Source organism: Actinia tenebrosa, unplaced genomic scaffold (assembly GCF_029948245.1).
Source record: "Actinia tenebrosa isolate PJP-AT-01 unplaced genomic scaffold, QUT_ActTen_1.0 PGA_scaffold0__85_contigs__length_37466705, whole genome shotgun sequence".
NCBI lineage: Eukaryota > Metazoa > Cnidaria > Anthozoa > Actiniaria > Actiniidae > Actinia > Actinia tenebrosa.
The window spans coordinates 5,845,779-5,860,650 of record NW_028292569.1 but is presented as its reverse complement, the minus strand read 5'-3'; the positions used below and the strand labels follow the sequence as shown (position 1 = coordinate 5,860,650).

General features: G+C 38.2%; 1 protein-coding gene across 2 annotated transcripts; it reads left to right on the top strand.

The window, feature by feature from the left end:
- Positions 1-2,600: 2,600 nt before the first annotated feature.
- LOC148913334 (prolactin-releasing peptide receptor-like) lies at positions 2,601-14,320 on the top strand. Of its 2 annotated transcripts, XM_089027410.1 has the most exons (3): positions 2,601-2,670; positions 7,841-7,936; positions 12,402-14,320. In XM_089027410.1, exons 2-3 carry the CDS (start codon positions 7,897-7,899, stop codon positions 13,448-13,450), a joined length of 1,089 nt encoding a protein of 362 aa, XP_088883536.1. In that variant the 5' UTR covers positions 2,601-2,670; positions 7,841-7,896; the 3' UTR covers positions 13,451-14,320. The 2 variants fall into 2 exon arrangements, with proteins under 2 accessions (XP_088883536.1, XP_088883541.1); XM_089027415.1 differs by lacking the exon at positions 2,601-2,670 and having other exon boundaries at positions 7,623-7,936.
- The last annotated feature ends 552 nt before the right edge of the window (positions 14,321-14,872 follow it).

Here is a 14,872-nt window from a genome sequence, read left to right as displayed (position 1 = left end):
TAGAGTCAGCTGGATGGGAGAAAATAATGAGAAAAATTTTTTAGTGGAACATGGGGGTCCTTGAAAGGTCAAATGAAAATACAAAAGAAATACTACAATACTACCGAGAAAAAGCGTGATACTTTTGTATTTCCATGTAAGGCCGTGAATCCTGATAATTTTGAGAAGGTCTATTACCTTTGAACACAAATCTTCATTCTTATTTCAAAACAAAAAATGCCGAGTAATCTACTTCCAGAAACATCTGGACTGTTTTCCTTCCGTAAAACATGTCTGTGCAAAAGACCACTGTACGTCCTTTTGGTCGGGGCGATTGATTCTACGACGCTGCTGCTCGTGAATAAATGTGTTTCAATCCACCCCCCCACCCCCCCCCCCCACCCCCCCAACCACCCCCCCCCCCCCCACACACGCACCACCACCCCCCCCCCCCCCCACCCCCACCCCCCCCCACCCCCCCCCCCCCCACCCCCCCCCCCCCCCCCACCCCCCCACTCCCCCCCCACCCCCACCCCCACACCCCAACCACCAGGCCGACACCCCCACCACACCCCAACCCACCCCCCCACAAACAACCCAACTTCACACCCCCCCCCCCCCCCCCCCCCACCCACCCACCCCCCCCCACCCCCCCCCCCCCCCCCCCCGCCCAACCCCTCCATCGCCCCCCCCACCCCCCCCACGCACCAAAATCACTCCAACCCCCCCCCCCACCCCCCAGCCCCCCCCCCAGCCACCCGCACCCCCCCCCCCACCCCCTCCCCCCCCCCACCACCCCCACACCCCCCCCCAACAGCCCCCCCCCCCCCCCCCCCCCCCCCCCCCCCCCCCCCCTCCATAAGGCCACGCCCCAAACCCCCACAACCCAACCCACTACCCGCACCCACCAGCCCCCACCCACCACCCCCCCCCCAACCACCAGAACCCCCCCCCCTACCCCCCCCCAACAACAACAACAACACCGCACACGCCCCCCCCCCCCCCCCCCCCAACCACACCCCCCCCCCCCACCACCACACCGCAGCCCACACACCCCACCCACAACCTCCCCACCCCTCACCACCCCAACCCCCCCCACCCCCCCCCCCCCTCCCCCCCCCCCCCCCCCCCCCCCCCCCCCCCCCACCCAAACCACCACCCACCCCCTCCCCCCCCCACTTCCTGGTGCTCAAATTTTACCCTCTATAAAAAATCAACGTAGGAATGGACCTTGTATCCAATAATATTTTGAATGTACCTAGTGATTATGTAAAATGGTCCTAAACCAGTATTTATCGCTGAATCTCAGCCGCAATGAAGAGAATGATTTATAAAGACTTCGTTCTCTACCTACGTGTTGAAACTCACTCAAATATCATTAAATCACGTGAATATCAGGAAACTCGAGATTTGGCTTTCGCGTAGAGTGGATCCCTGCTTTATTGTGACGAGTAATAATAATCGTAAGAATAAGGTTAGGAATTTGGATAAAGTATTTGCCTTTTCTTTCGTCAGTTGTACACTTTAATGCATCAACTACAAACGGCTAACAAGGAAAGATTCGCAAGCGAAGGAAAAATTGAAGAAAAAAGGAAATTCACAAATGCAGAGTTGACCAAAGATCAAAGCGACAACAAAGATAAAAGAGAGAAAAAGAAAGTGTTCAGGAATGATGGCCAGCAAGCGAAAAGAAAGGAAACGATCTTAAACATCTTTAAACCCAAATAAAAAATGACCCATCATTCTAAGTATTTCTAAGACAATGGTTCACCACGATTGAACATAACGTTCACAAAAATAATTTTTGAGGCCGATATGATATTTTGTCAACAAGACTTGGGAAAATGCTTGTTATGTTTCACAACTCAGGTTCCGAGTAGGATAATAATTAGAAATACCACACTTGTGACTACATAACCCTTGAGATTTTGTGAATATGAAAGATTTAACATCAACAACGGATGTTCAAGTTGCCAGAATGGCTTTTGAATAGACTTTTGATTGCCCAGATTACGTATATCGATTGACATTACAAACCATTCTTTTTGCAAAGACGATAGGTTCACTCAATCTACAGCTCAAAATTTACGTACGCCATTTAATCCGTCATACAATTATGAACACGCATGCGCACCCTCTTTCGTAATAACCGACTTGTTTAGGGAAAACAGTTTTATTATTTATGAAATTTATCATCGTTGTTTTGGCTTCTTCTTTAGAAACAACGCGGTCATTTAATCACAACAGAAATAGTTTTTAATAGCAAAAGAGAAGAAGAAAAGCAATAATTTTAAAAGATAAAAGGCAAGACCGTAATTAACTTCTCGAGGTAGTAATTCCAAGTTTTATACCCTGGGTGTCAGAGGCTCAGATATTATGATCATCACACCGGCTTATCCTCGATGTTTTCTATCTAGAAACGTCAAATATCGTGAATGTGAAGTGTAAACTGTCCTGACCGATTAGTCGTCGTACATGACAAGGATAAAATTATTATATTTACCCATCATTTTAGAATCAGCTGGTGTTTGCCTACGATCCTCAGAGTTGATTGGACAAGGACCCTATACTGTTCTAGTGTTTTATTCATTAACATATTAGTAGTTTAATGATAGTATTTACATAGGGTGTTCTTGTCGCACTCTCTTCACTTCGCTGACCTAAACGAATCATACAGGATTACGTTCAAAGGTAAGTCAGATAGTGTGTCAAGTCAAGTTTAGACGCTCGCCTAACAAGTTTAGGACAAAAGCGGGTTTGATATTTTAAAGCTAAAAGGTTTGAAGGAGACAGTGAGATAGGGTCCCATGTGAAATTGAATATGATCCTTGCGATAAAAAGCCTATCCCGTCGTGGTAACAATCTTATATTCAATATTTTATTTTTTGGGGCACTAAAATAATGTTTAGAATTAAAATAACTTATAAGAATAGGGGGAAATGTTTATCAAAAAGTTGTTTTGGCAACTAACATAATTTGTTTGAAAAATTTGAATTTATCCCGATTTTTTTGTCACTCAACGTCATTAAATAAGTTGCACAATGAGAAAGAATGAAAAGATGTAATAAGGTGTATTTTAAACTGACTTGACCGTTTTCTAACCATAGAATTTCGGAATTTTATTAAATTTAAATCAGTAAATAACTAGCGCTATAAATTTTAGTGGTAATTACACACACAAAACTAATGGAAGAATAAATAAACGTAAGAAAATAAGAAAGCAAATGAAAAGACTGTCAGTTTGAAAGCCAACTTTGAATCAATGTTGCCTTGTTCTGCTGCTAGAAATCTCCTTGCTTCTTGTTTTGTGGACTTTAGATGGCTCTAGGTCTAGGTAAAGTATGTCTATCCCGATTATTACAAAAAGATGATCTTCGAAATGTGAAAAAGCAATGACAAATTATAATTGATAGCGAACTGCCTGCAATTAACTTTCTTGACACAATCAAAGATTTATGAGATGGGACGTGCGATTTTAGCCTTTTATTTTATTTTGCTATATAAAAATACCATGCAATTTATCATTTTCTTTATAAAATATACAGATTTTTATTGGTTCTGTTTTTATTTAATTTTTTTATTCAATTGTATTTAATTTAATTTTAATTTTTTTTTTTTTGTTGCCATCGTGATCTGAAAACATGTTTTTAAAGCGATTTTTTTTAGTTTCAGAGCAATAAAATATTTAAGAGGTATTTAAATATCATGTTTAATGTCATGATATTATTTGAAAAGCCAAGTGAACCTCATTATTTCATCGTTAATTATAGTAGGAAGAGTATACTATAATCCCGTTGCGCTATGAAATGGTTTGTGTGATATTACTTTTGTTCAGTTTTGCTATAAATTAGCATCAAAATGCCCTGAATTCAAACTTGTCACTTTGACACCCTAAACTGGCTGCGTTGTCGCTTTTGTTTGCGGGTTAGTCGCGGAATAGAAGATAACCCTTTTCAAAGTGGAAACGAGCTGACAATCTTCTAGTATGGTGTTCAAAAAGTTTTGAAATATTAAAAAAGTAACCTAATCCATCTAGACATATTTTCTCATTTGATATTTCGTGTCACTACTCTTTTGAGAATTTATTTTTTTTTTGAGACGTAACCATATTAATTTATTTTTTTTTGTATGACGCGTAACCGTTAAACAAAGGATACCCTAGGGAATGACGTGTGGTCTAAAATGGGAAAACAGTGCATTACTGGCAACCATACTTATGATTGGAAATTAAAAATTGCAGCTATAGCCACGAAAGACATGTCCTAAGAGACAAGGCAACATCTAAAGCAATGACGCCCATGAGCATTATGGGTAGGTGTTTCAAACGTTGCCACCGCTGTTCAATAGAATTGATTTCGAACTTCAGAATGGCGAAATTTGAGATAAAGATGAGGAATCAGATAATTAAATGGATCGCAGTTAATTTGAAGTCATCAAATGTTAATGAACCTTTTGTACTTTCCGTGAATGATCCGTGGCTTGTTTTGGTTTTTACCTATTAATTAAATTTCATTTCATTAAGCGGAAATGATTAATAATGGATTTGCGTAGGAAGAAAGAGTCCAAATAATTAGTTTACAATGATATGAAGATGTAGGAAGGGGGCTTTACCAAAGGATCGCCATTATGGTCACATACAGCTACTTCAAAAAAGGTTGAATACTGGATACTGCATACTGAATAGTGCTTTCCAAGACCAAAGGGAATTGTGGGTCTCGTTAAATTGAAATAAAAAGTAAATATACAGCAATTAACTTTCTACATGTAGTTAGTATATTGTTTCAGATGAAATACACTAAAAATAGAATAAATAAATATTTTTAATCCTACTTTAGACAATGTCACTATGACCCACAATGCACTTCGGTCTTGGAATGCACTATTCAGTATGCATTATAAACAACACTATGTGAGGCATGATAAACGAAAGATATCGGTACACAAACTAGACCACGATTCACCGTGTTCGCTATCCGTGAAAAGATCTATGACTAGGACATTATTTGTTTTCAATTTGAAAATCTTAATATCGAAGTCAGGCTGTCAACTAGCTAAACATTGATTTAATGATGAGTTTTGCAATTTTTCCAATGTCAGCAGGAATTAGATAACAAAACAGACCGTCTATCGTATTCACCATTTTCCATACATCAGTTCACTGGTCAAACACAAAGGGCTCAAGCGACCTTGCAACCTCGACTGAATACTTTGTGTTTGACCAGTGAACCGATGTATGGAGAATGGTCAATACCTAGCGATCAAGTAAGGTGCGGCTTTCAGCGACATTACCAATAAGACAGATAAAAAATATATACACCCACATTTGGGCAACAAGAACTATCCCTATGAGACTTTATTATATTTCCGGTAATCCTTCTCTTACTGGCAGTAAATGATTGTCTGCACCTACGTCAGTTAGGGGCAGCGGTTTCTCACACCACTGTTCTCCAGTCTCCCTAAAATCCTCAGCCTTCCAGTTGGAAGGAGAGGTTCACCTTTATATTTGCACTGTCTAATAAAATAGATAGGTTGAGGTTGATCTCTTTTCCTGTAAGTGATTCATGGTATTCGGTAAGGAAAATATCTAGAACTATGCTAAATAGTCTAGGCGTCAGTACGATGACGCAATCTGTCGCTTGGTCGATTTGTATTTAAATTGCTAACCAGAAAATCTATTTGGACAAAATAACAAAGCAAAGCGACCTTTTTCAAAATGTTGGCACAATAACACTATTAGAGAGCTGGTGCAATGCCTATGAACTTTATTTCTAGAGTCGAATCTGCGTAGCAACCCCGCGGCCTCTTCTGGTGTTATTGAGGGGGCAAGGAAAGAGGACAAAAAACTGCTCGCCGATAACCTTTAAACTCCCCCATTTAATATCTGAACAACATCTTGACACTTAAAAATTAATTAAGGAACTAGCCGCTGATATGAGTTTGCTTATTTGTTGTTTTTTTCTAGCGCATTAAGAAAAGGAAAAATCCATCACCTTTGTGAGGCAGCCAAATATGTAATAGCAAATATTGATTGTCCCTGGAGAAAAATTAAAGTAATAATGATGATGATGATGATGATGATGATAATGATAATGGTAAATAATAATACGGTAAATAACTCTCCCCACACATGCGCAAAGGCGGACATCTGACATTGGATTGAAAACTTGTCGTGTCAGTTTAATTAACAATTCTTACTTACACAAAATGATTAATTTTTGATGATTTCTGTTTTTAATATAATTCACTACTGACAGATCAACGAATATTGGCACTGAGTGCACTTCAATATTAGCACAATTATATATAATATAAAAGCCGACTCGTACGGTGGCTTTGCGCGGTTAGCTTCACAGATGTCATCATTCATCAAAGATGATGATCTCTACAAGCCACTCCGTTCGCTCTGATTGGACGCTATATTAATTAGTGTACGAAGTTCATATTCAGGTAATCAAAGCGGGTCAGACAGCCGAATAACCTTACTGGAAACGATCCTGGTAGTGTGTTAAAAGACTTAAAAAAGCGCCTTCAGAATTTGATGTAAATTGATGATGCAGATAATGTTGGAAGTGGGTATTTAGTTGAAAAATTTGTCGTCAGATAAGAAAAAAAGATAGCCAAATTAATCTACGCTTTGTAGCAAAGAAAATATAAAAACAGAATGATCCAATCACGATCTAATGACCTTATCAAAGACTCATTCCATTAAAGATGTTTCACCAGATATATAAAGCGTATTAGATATTGGTTACGATTTGGCTTTCTATCTTAAAGCCAGGAAACCTTAAAGCTGACACAAAATAAGCTTTTCTTCGAGTAAGGGTTCCGGATAATCTTTAAAGTTTGATTAAAGATCGAGTGGTGGATTCACTTTTTTATAATGAACTTCGCTGTGATTTTTACTAGAGCCATGGGTTTCTCGCCAAAATTCGGTAGTTATTTATAACAAATTAACGCGATTTTAGGAAGTTAACAGTTAAGAGAAGCGTCGCTGGTTGTTTAAAGATGCAACCCCCCCCCCCCCCCCCCCCCCCCCTTTGCTGTCTCCAGCCCCTCTTTCAACTTCAACCATAAGATGCGAAAGTTGACTGGACATGGAGTAAAAAGGATTTTTACAAGCTATTAAGAGAGATAGGATTTATTATTTTATTCTAAATATCACTGATACTGTACTGGCTAAAGCTGTAAATTGCACTCCATAATAAGAATGGCAAATAAGAAGGCCCACTTTTACTTAGTACTTGAAAAGGGCCTGGGTTATGTGGGGAGGGTACTTAGGAGAATGGTGTTACATGGTTGCACAGCAGAATCGTATACAACAAATATAGAATAAAACACTGATAAAAATAGTCAGTCAGTTTGGACAGCTTGTTATTGTAGTGACTACATGGCAAAAAAACGGGAAACTGATCATCAGCTGTAGCACTCAAGTATAATTGGCACGGAGTTGTAGAGGCGGTCCCATGTCGGTCCCGCTTCCATTGTTTGAGGCGTTTGACCTTATGCTGTCTCTTGTCTCTCCAAATGACGCACATCCCTGAATTCCTGTGGATTTTCTCTCATTTGGAATAACTACTATCAAAATAGCACTTCTTATCATGCTCATTTTGATGCCAAAAGTTGCAGACAGTTTTGGTACGTATTTTTAGTTTTTAGTGAAGCACGTCGAAAAGTGCCACGAAATAGTACTCCTCGCCATAGTTATATATATATATATATATCCATTGTTGCCAGCAGTTTTGGTACATTTTTTGGTCTAACACGTCTAAGAATGGCACCTACCCCTCCCCCAGTCTGTACCAAATGTAGTGTCCTCTTAACTGACGTCATATGTATTATCTGTTTCCGTCTGATCTCGCAGCACTCGGAAGCAGTTTACAGTTTAATATCACGTTGGGATCCTGATTTCAAGCGAAGATGACTTCACAGATAAATAACACCACAGCAGCGAACCAAGGTAGGTTAAACGAATCTATGTTTTTGGACAAGAATTGCCTCCCCTTTGGAAAATATCGCAATAATCGTGGAATTTTGATTGTCTCTAAAACGATGACTGAAACTTTGCTGTTCTTTGTCAATACTTTTTCATGAGCTTCATTTCACACCCGCTTTGATCACATACGAAGTTCTCTTGACTATCTGAAAATTTGTACAACACAATATAGATCCTGCAGCCTTGTTTTCCTGGTGGAGGATTTCTAATTTATAGCAAAAGCAAACAGACTTAGAATAACTGACGAATACTGATCGTCCTTGTTATTACTGTAGAAAACGTCTGGCCTTCAAAGACCTTCTAAGCCAGGTCTGACTTTAGTTTTGTGTTGACAGTTTACATTATTTCCAAACATACCAAATTTCCATGAAAACGACACCTTTAGTAAATAATTTGTAAGGTTAAGAAGAGAATAGAATATGGTTGTGGAGAAGTATTAATTGAAAAAAAACTAATAAAGTTTTGGTAAGGGAGGAAGGAGTGTTAGACAAAGAGTATATAGTAAGCGCTCTAGTTTGTGATTCTCAATATCATCACAACATCATGGAGCAACTTTAATTTTCTTTTGGAAATAGGATAGAAACTATTCTACGTACTCTATTAAATAAAGAGTAATGCTTTTAATACAGCTGTTGACAGCTGATGCAAAGGACATCGTTTGACTAGCAGAAATTTTAACCAGAAAGCTAGTGATAATTATTTGATTAACGCTGTATAAACATGAAGCTCAATGATCAAACACGCACAGCTTTTTGAGCCGAGATGTCATTAAGCAAAAATAAATTTCATTTAACTTGATTTCAAAAAATTCTGAAATTTCTATTAATTTCTTATTCATCACCTTTTTATGAACATTTTATATAAATGGCGTCAAATATCAACTGAAAGATCTACATTTTAGTATTAGTCTTTATTTGGCTATTTATTGTAAGATATTTAGACATAAGATTACTAACTCAATCGACGAAGAAAGGGTGAAATATTTATACTGAATGGACAGGACCGAGTATACGGGAAAAAAACAGGCAAAAAATTGTTATTTGTTTCAATACTCGCTAAAAGGAGTTTTGACAGACACGGCTTTTCATTGACTCGCGCTATGTGTTATTATAGATTACCGTAAAATACCTTGTCTGATTGATGAATTCTCTTTCCCTAGAGTAAGGATAAGCCTCATTAATGGCAAATCGTTCGATTGTGTCTTAAAAGATAAACTTAAACATAGATAACATTTTAAAAATACTGTATTTTTTTCCGAATGAAGAAAAGGAAAATTTTGCAGTTTGGTAATTAAAAAAAAAAAAAAGAATCGATCAAATTGGATTAACTAGGAGTGACGTACAAGAAGGGTTATGACCACGTGTTTTACTGTATTAGAAAACCACTAAATCAAATCAGTTTGAACAGGTATATTAGTGAAAAACATGTTATTCATGTGATATCAGAGAATCTTGTTACGTTTTCTCGACTTGACGATTGACAAGGACTTGATCAAAGTCGTTTGCTTTATTTGTTTTGGCTTTGTGTTTTTGTTCATGTATTTTTTGTTCTCGAATTTCTTCTCATATCGGTGAAGCAACTTGCTGATTCTTCACAATTAAAAACAGATTAAAATCATCTGCTTCCGACGATGTTTAGAATATAGAAAGATATTTATTTTTTAGTGTTAATGGAACTGAACGGTCCAACACTGTTTCAACTCCGAAAACCGCATTGAAAGACATAGTTATTTCCCATTTCCCGTGTGTTTTTTTTCTTTTTCTTTTACAATTAATGCGCTTTTTCTTTTTCTTTCCTTTTGTATATTTTTTGTGCTTTACTTGATACTCAGAGTATCTTAATTACTTCAGAAAGCGTACTTCTTAGATCTAATTAATAAGTCTGATCACAGAGATTTTTCAATGGTATATATAATATTGCTGGTGCCTTCCTCTATTAACTATGTTTCCATCTACCTTGTCTGATTTCCCATTGTCAAGATAAGTCTTCCAGGCGCGTCAAATCAAATACTATAAATACCAGTTATATATAAGACGCCAGCTTCGGCTAGTACAGGCTTTATTTAGAGCTTTGTAAGACAAATTACTCGGGTTGTTCTTCTTACCTCTTGCCGGTGACTAGTTGCGTGTTCATACTTTAGTCTATAAATACGTCAGGCATTGAACTGAGAAGGCTTGACAATTCCCATGAATTAATCTGAAAAATATAAAGACAGACAAGGTAAGTAGGTAAGAAGAACTAGTTTTATCTTCAAAAACTAAATTAGAAGATGTGGAATACCTTGGTTTTACAGCGCTTTTCAATCACACGCTTTGTAGGTATTGCTAGACGTCAATCAATGACGGCCATAGGTTCATCAGTGTAAAATATTAAATGTTCCCTCTTGAAGTAAAGTTTATTATTATGATTATTATGATTATTATTTATTATTATTATTATTATTATTATTATTATTATTATTATATTCTGATGAGTACGGCTTTAAAACGATCTTTTTTTTGTACTATCTATAACTTATTTGCAATTGTCGTAGATTGATAAGTTATACACCGTAGTGAAAATGGGAACTGACGTTACGGACGTTAGTCCTTCGTCGGAGTCAATCAATTGACTCCGACGAAGGACTAACGTCCGTAACGTCAGTTCCCATTTTCACTACGGTGTATAACTTATCAATCTACGATAACTGTTTCATTAGAAACACCGACGCAGTCCACGCTAGTGTTTACTAGCCATCATCTTCTTATTTGCAATTGGATGATCGTAATGAGCTGCCTTTGAACAACTGGTATTTTTTTAGTGTTCTGACATTGCTCTCGCCCGGCCGCGTCGCTCATGCATCCCAAATTTAAATAGTTCTGTTTCAAGTATTGCCACACCCTTTGCAATCAAATTTATATGATTTTAAGCTTGCTCTTATCGCCGCTGTGGAAAAAATGATATATACTTATCTCAATCAAGTTAGTCACCTGAAAAACTTCGAGAGCGTAGACCGGCAATGATTATTGGTAGATATTTTTTACATGTGTTAACCGCATGATAACTATTGATGAACTTGATCTTTTACCAGTTACAATTTCACCTCCTTTGAGCATTCTCAAGATGCATTTTGCATCAAAAGCTTTACTTGTTTGACGTGAAATGTCTTCCATTTGTGTGAAATAGATTATTCGCCAGCTAAGTAGTTTTGTCGTAATCAAAAGCGAGCAGAAGGCCAACAGATCTTAAAGTCCATTGTTTTGTTTTGGTTGTTTTAGTTACCTCTCGCATAAATCATTGCCCGCCATTACAGCTATTTCAAACAAGGTTGAATACTAAATAGTGCATTCCAAGACCGAAGTGCATTGTGGGTCATAGTGACATTGTCAAAGTAGGATTAATAATAATTATTTATTCTATTTTTAGTGTATTCTATCAGAAACAATATACTAACTACATGTAGAGAGTTAATTGCTGTATATTTACTAGTTTATTTCAAATTAACGAGACCCACACAATGCCCTTTGGTCTTAAATGCATTATTCAGTATGCAGTATTCAGTATTCAACCTTTTTTGAAATAGCTGTATACGCACATGTGTAAAACACATTTAAACGGTGCTTAATTAATAAACCTCTAAGTTCACATAAGACGTTATTCCGCAACCATATTCATTAGCCTTCCCCGTTAGTCTATAGACAAAAATATTTAGTAAGACAATCATTAGACTTCATAGAGCGGTTTTTTGTATGAGTGGAAACGCATGGTACTGAATTACTGCACGTACACAGTCATGACCGACGTGCCGTAACATTTAAATAGCTTCCCATTGTCTTCCATTAATTCATCCATGCAATCACCACGCGTTGTTTAATACGGCTACGGTAAGTTACGGAACGGCTACGAATCTACCTTTTCGTTCCGCATTCATCTATGTTTTTCAAAAACAAAATGAATAAAAAAATGAATACAAAATGTACATTTGGAAGCCGTTGAAGAGAATTAAAACTGATGCACAGTGGTACGGGGAAAGAGACGTTATTTTATTAGCCCGAGTCGTCTAAGATTAACAAATAGACATCATTTTTTTGTGTCTGTCCTCTTATTGACGAGAAATTGCGTCATCACATTGTCAAAGTAGTGTACGAGGCGTAGCCGAGTGGATCCGCATACTACTTTGACAATGTGATGGCGAAATTTATCGTCAATAAGAGGACAGACACATAAAAAACTGATGTCTATTTGTTTTTTACAATAACAAAAACGATAAAAACTTCTCATTTTTAGCGATCAAAACAACCAACGGAAAGAGCGCGCGCTCGTTGACGTCAGCTTTATCTGTCTGTCCTCTTATTGATGATAAAAAATAACCAATCAGCGCGCGAGAAATTTGTAAGTTATTGTAAAAATTTTAATTGCTGTTTTTTTATATATATGTTATTTGCTTCAGAAAACAACGCAATGCCTGACATCCTGGATGTACAAGTTGGACTGACTATTCTAGGAGTGGTTTCCTTTGTTGTTTCCATGGTCGGTAACTGTGCGGTGATCCACATAGTGCGCACGCGCAAGCACATGCGCAATACGACAAATATATTGATTTCAAACATGTCCGCTGCTGATATCTTAATGACGTTTGTATATCCATATTTAATCAAATATTATTTCGTCGGTGCTCAGTGGTTTGGGGGTGTCATGGGAACCGTCACGTGCAAGCTAATAATTTCCTCTCAAATGATTTCCATATTTAGTTCAGTCTATACTCTGTTGGTCATCAGTGTTGATCGGTTTCTTGGAGTAATGAAACCAATGAAAAGATACTTTACGATGAAAGTTGCTAAATGGAGTATTTTATCCGTATGGGCTGCATCTATTGCCTACTCTATACCTTTGATTATCGTTGCTAATGTACGATTTCAGGACGGAGTATACATTTGCGCGGAATTCTGGGAAACGTCGGGTATGTCCCCACGTGACCACGTCATTATTTTTTTATGCCTGACGTATATCATTCCATTGATTCTGATTGGTGCTGCTTACGGAATGTCGGGTTATAAATTATGGCGGAGTCGACCACCAGGAGATCAGAATAGTGTCACCCGCGTAAGTCATCGCTCCATGAGAGAGAGCAGAAGAAAAGCCACTAAAATGTTAATCACTGTCGTCGTCACCTTTGCACTTTGTTGGCTTCCACTTCACGTTCGTGAAATAATACGAGCCGAGGCACCAGATGTCTCGTTAGCAATTCCATTGAAATTAGACTTAGCTCTTCCCTGGTTTGGATTCTGCAATAGCTGCATCAACCCGATCCTTTATGTCATCTTCTCATTGAAGTTCAGACAAGAATTCAAGAGAACATTGTTCTTCTGGCGGCCACAATCAGATTTCGAGACTTTCAGTAGTCCAGGAAGTCCAATGACGTATTCTAGATATACAACAAAACTATATAACTGTGCAGTGAACGGGAGAAAACCCCCAGAAAAAGACACTTTTGTTTAGTATAGACAGACCTAGGTCTAGTATTAGAACGGAATAAAATGAAATATAGCGCTTTAACGTAGTATCTTTCTCAATGAATAGAGTGGTTTTCGGGGACCTGTGAAATACACTTTAGCGTATTACACTTTAATACACTTTATTGTCCGCATTTTCTTTTGATTTTCTTTTGTGTTTTCGTTGTATTACAATTTATTACACCTTAGTTATTACACTTTGTTTCACGGGTTTTTGAAAACCACTCTATTCACGTTTATCGCTTTCTCACTGGCAAATAAATAGACCTCTTTAGGGCGTTTTATTATTCCATTTAAGAGCACGTGTCATTCTCTTGAGATTAAGATTCTTTGTGTGAGTTGTATCGGGGAGGTCGGAGTATCTACAGTCTTTTGACTAAACGTTGTCGTTGATCGGATCATCCCTACGCGCCTAGACCGAAAAGGATAACGGATAAATTACCCAGAACTTGCGTCATCCAAACTGCTCGCCAGTTTAAATCTTCGCCGTATGCTCGAGGCATGGTTTTAGCAAATTAAATGGGATCGAAAACAGCGAGCTCAAGACGTGTTAGATAACATATGAGGCAGCTAGTAACTGTGAATTAATTATCCCCATGATCCTGTTTGGTCTAGGCGCTCAGGGATGAAGCCGATCAAACGACAACGTTTAGTCAAAAGACTGTATATCCATGTGTCAACCGAGCGCAACTGTTACACAAAGAAATGATACTCTAGGGAATAACATTTGGGCTGACTAACAGGGAAGATCCATTTCGCGCAACCTGAGACACCAATAAAGGAGCCTACTCTAGGACTCATTTATCATTCTATTGTACTCCAAAATAATAATAAAATAAAAAAACGTATTCCCCAATTAGGTCTGATAATCAAGATAGGATGTCTCAGATAAATACATTAGGGTAGTGACTACATGCAGTCGTTTGTATTAATAGAGTAATACAAGGTTGAGAATTAGGGTAGTCAATATGTAGGAATATTTATATCGTTATTTTACTTGACTCGTGGAAAGCGTGAGAATCCCAAGCAACATAGACACTGACTCAGTTTTACATTTTCATCTAGTTATGAAAAAAGTATACTACTGAGTCTGCGCGGTATGTTGCTTCCGACTTCCGACGCTAGTGTGAACCAGGCTTAAGTAGCGGCTCATTGGCCATTCCGAGTTTAAGAGGAAAAAAGGATCGATTTGGCATTGCAGTGCTTTTTGGGTTGTATGATGGGATATATTACCAAGATGACGTCTATTTCGTCCCCTAATAAACAGCCCCAAAATCTACTGAAATAGACCTCCTCGGCTCTGGAGCGCGCGAGCGTAATGTTTTGGTTTGGTTTGTGGCTGGCAATGTCCAGGACTTATCGCGTTTCAAAAATCTATTGGTAGAAATGTTGTCCCATTTCAGACCAC

Excerpts from the sequence above, each read along its gene's own strand:
- LOC148913334 (XM_089027410.1), top strand. The coding sequence starts at position 7,897 with ATGACTTCACAGATAAATAACACCACAGCAGCGAACCAAG. Across the intron at positions 7,937-12,401 it reads CACCACAGCAGCGAACCAAG|AAAACAACGCAATGCCTGAC; the intron begins GTAGGTTAAACG and ends TATTTGCTTCAG.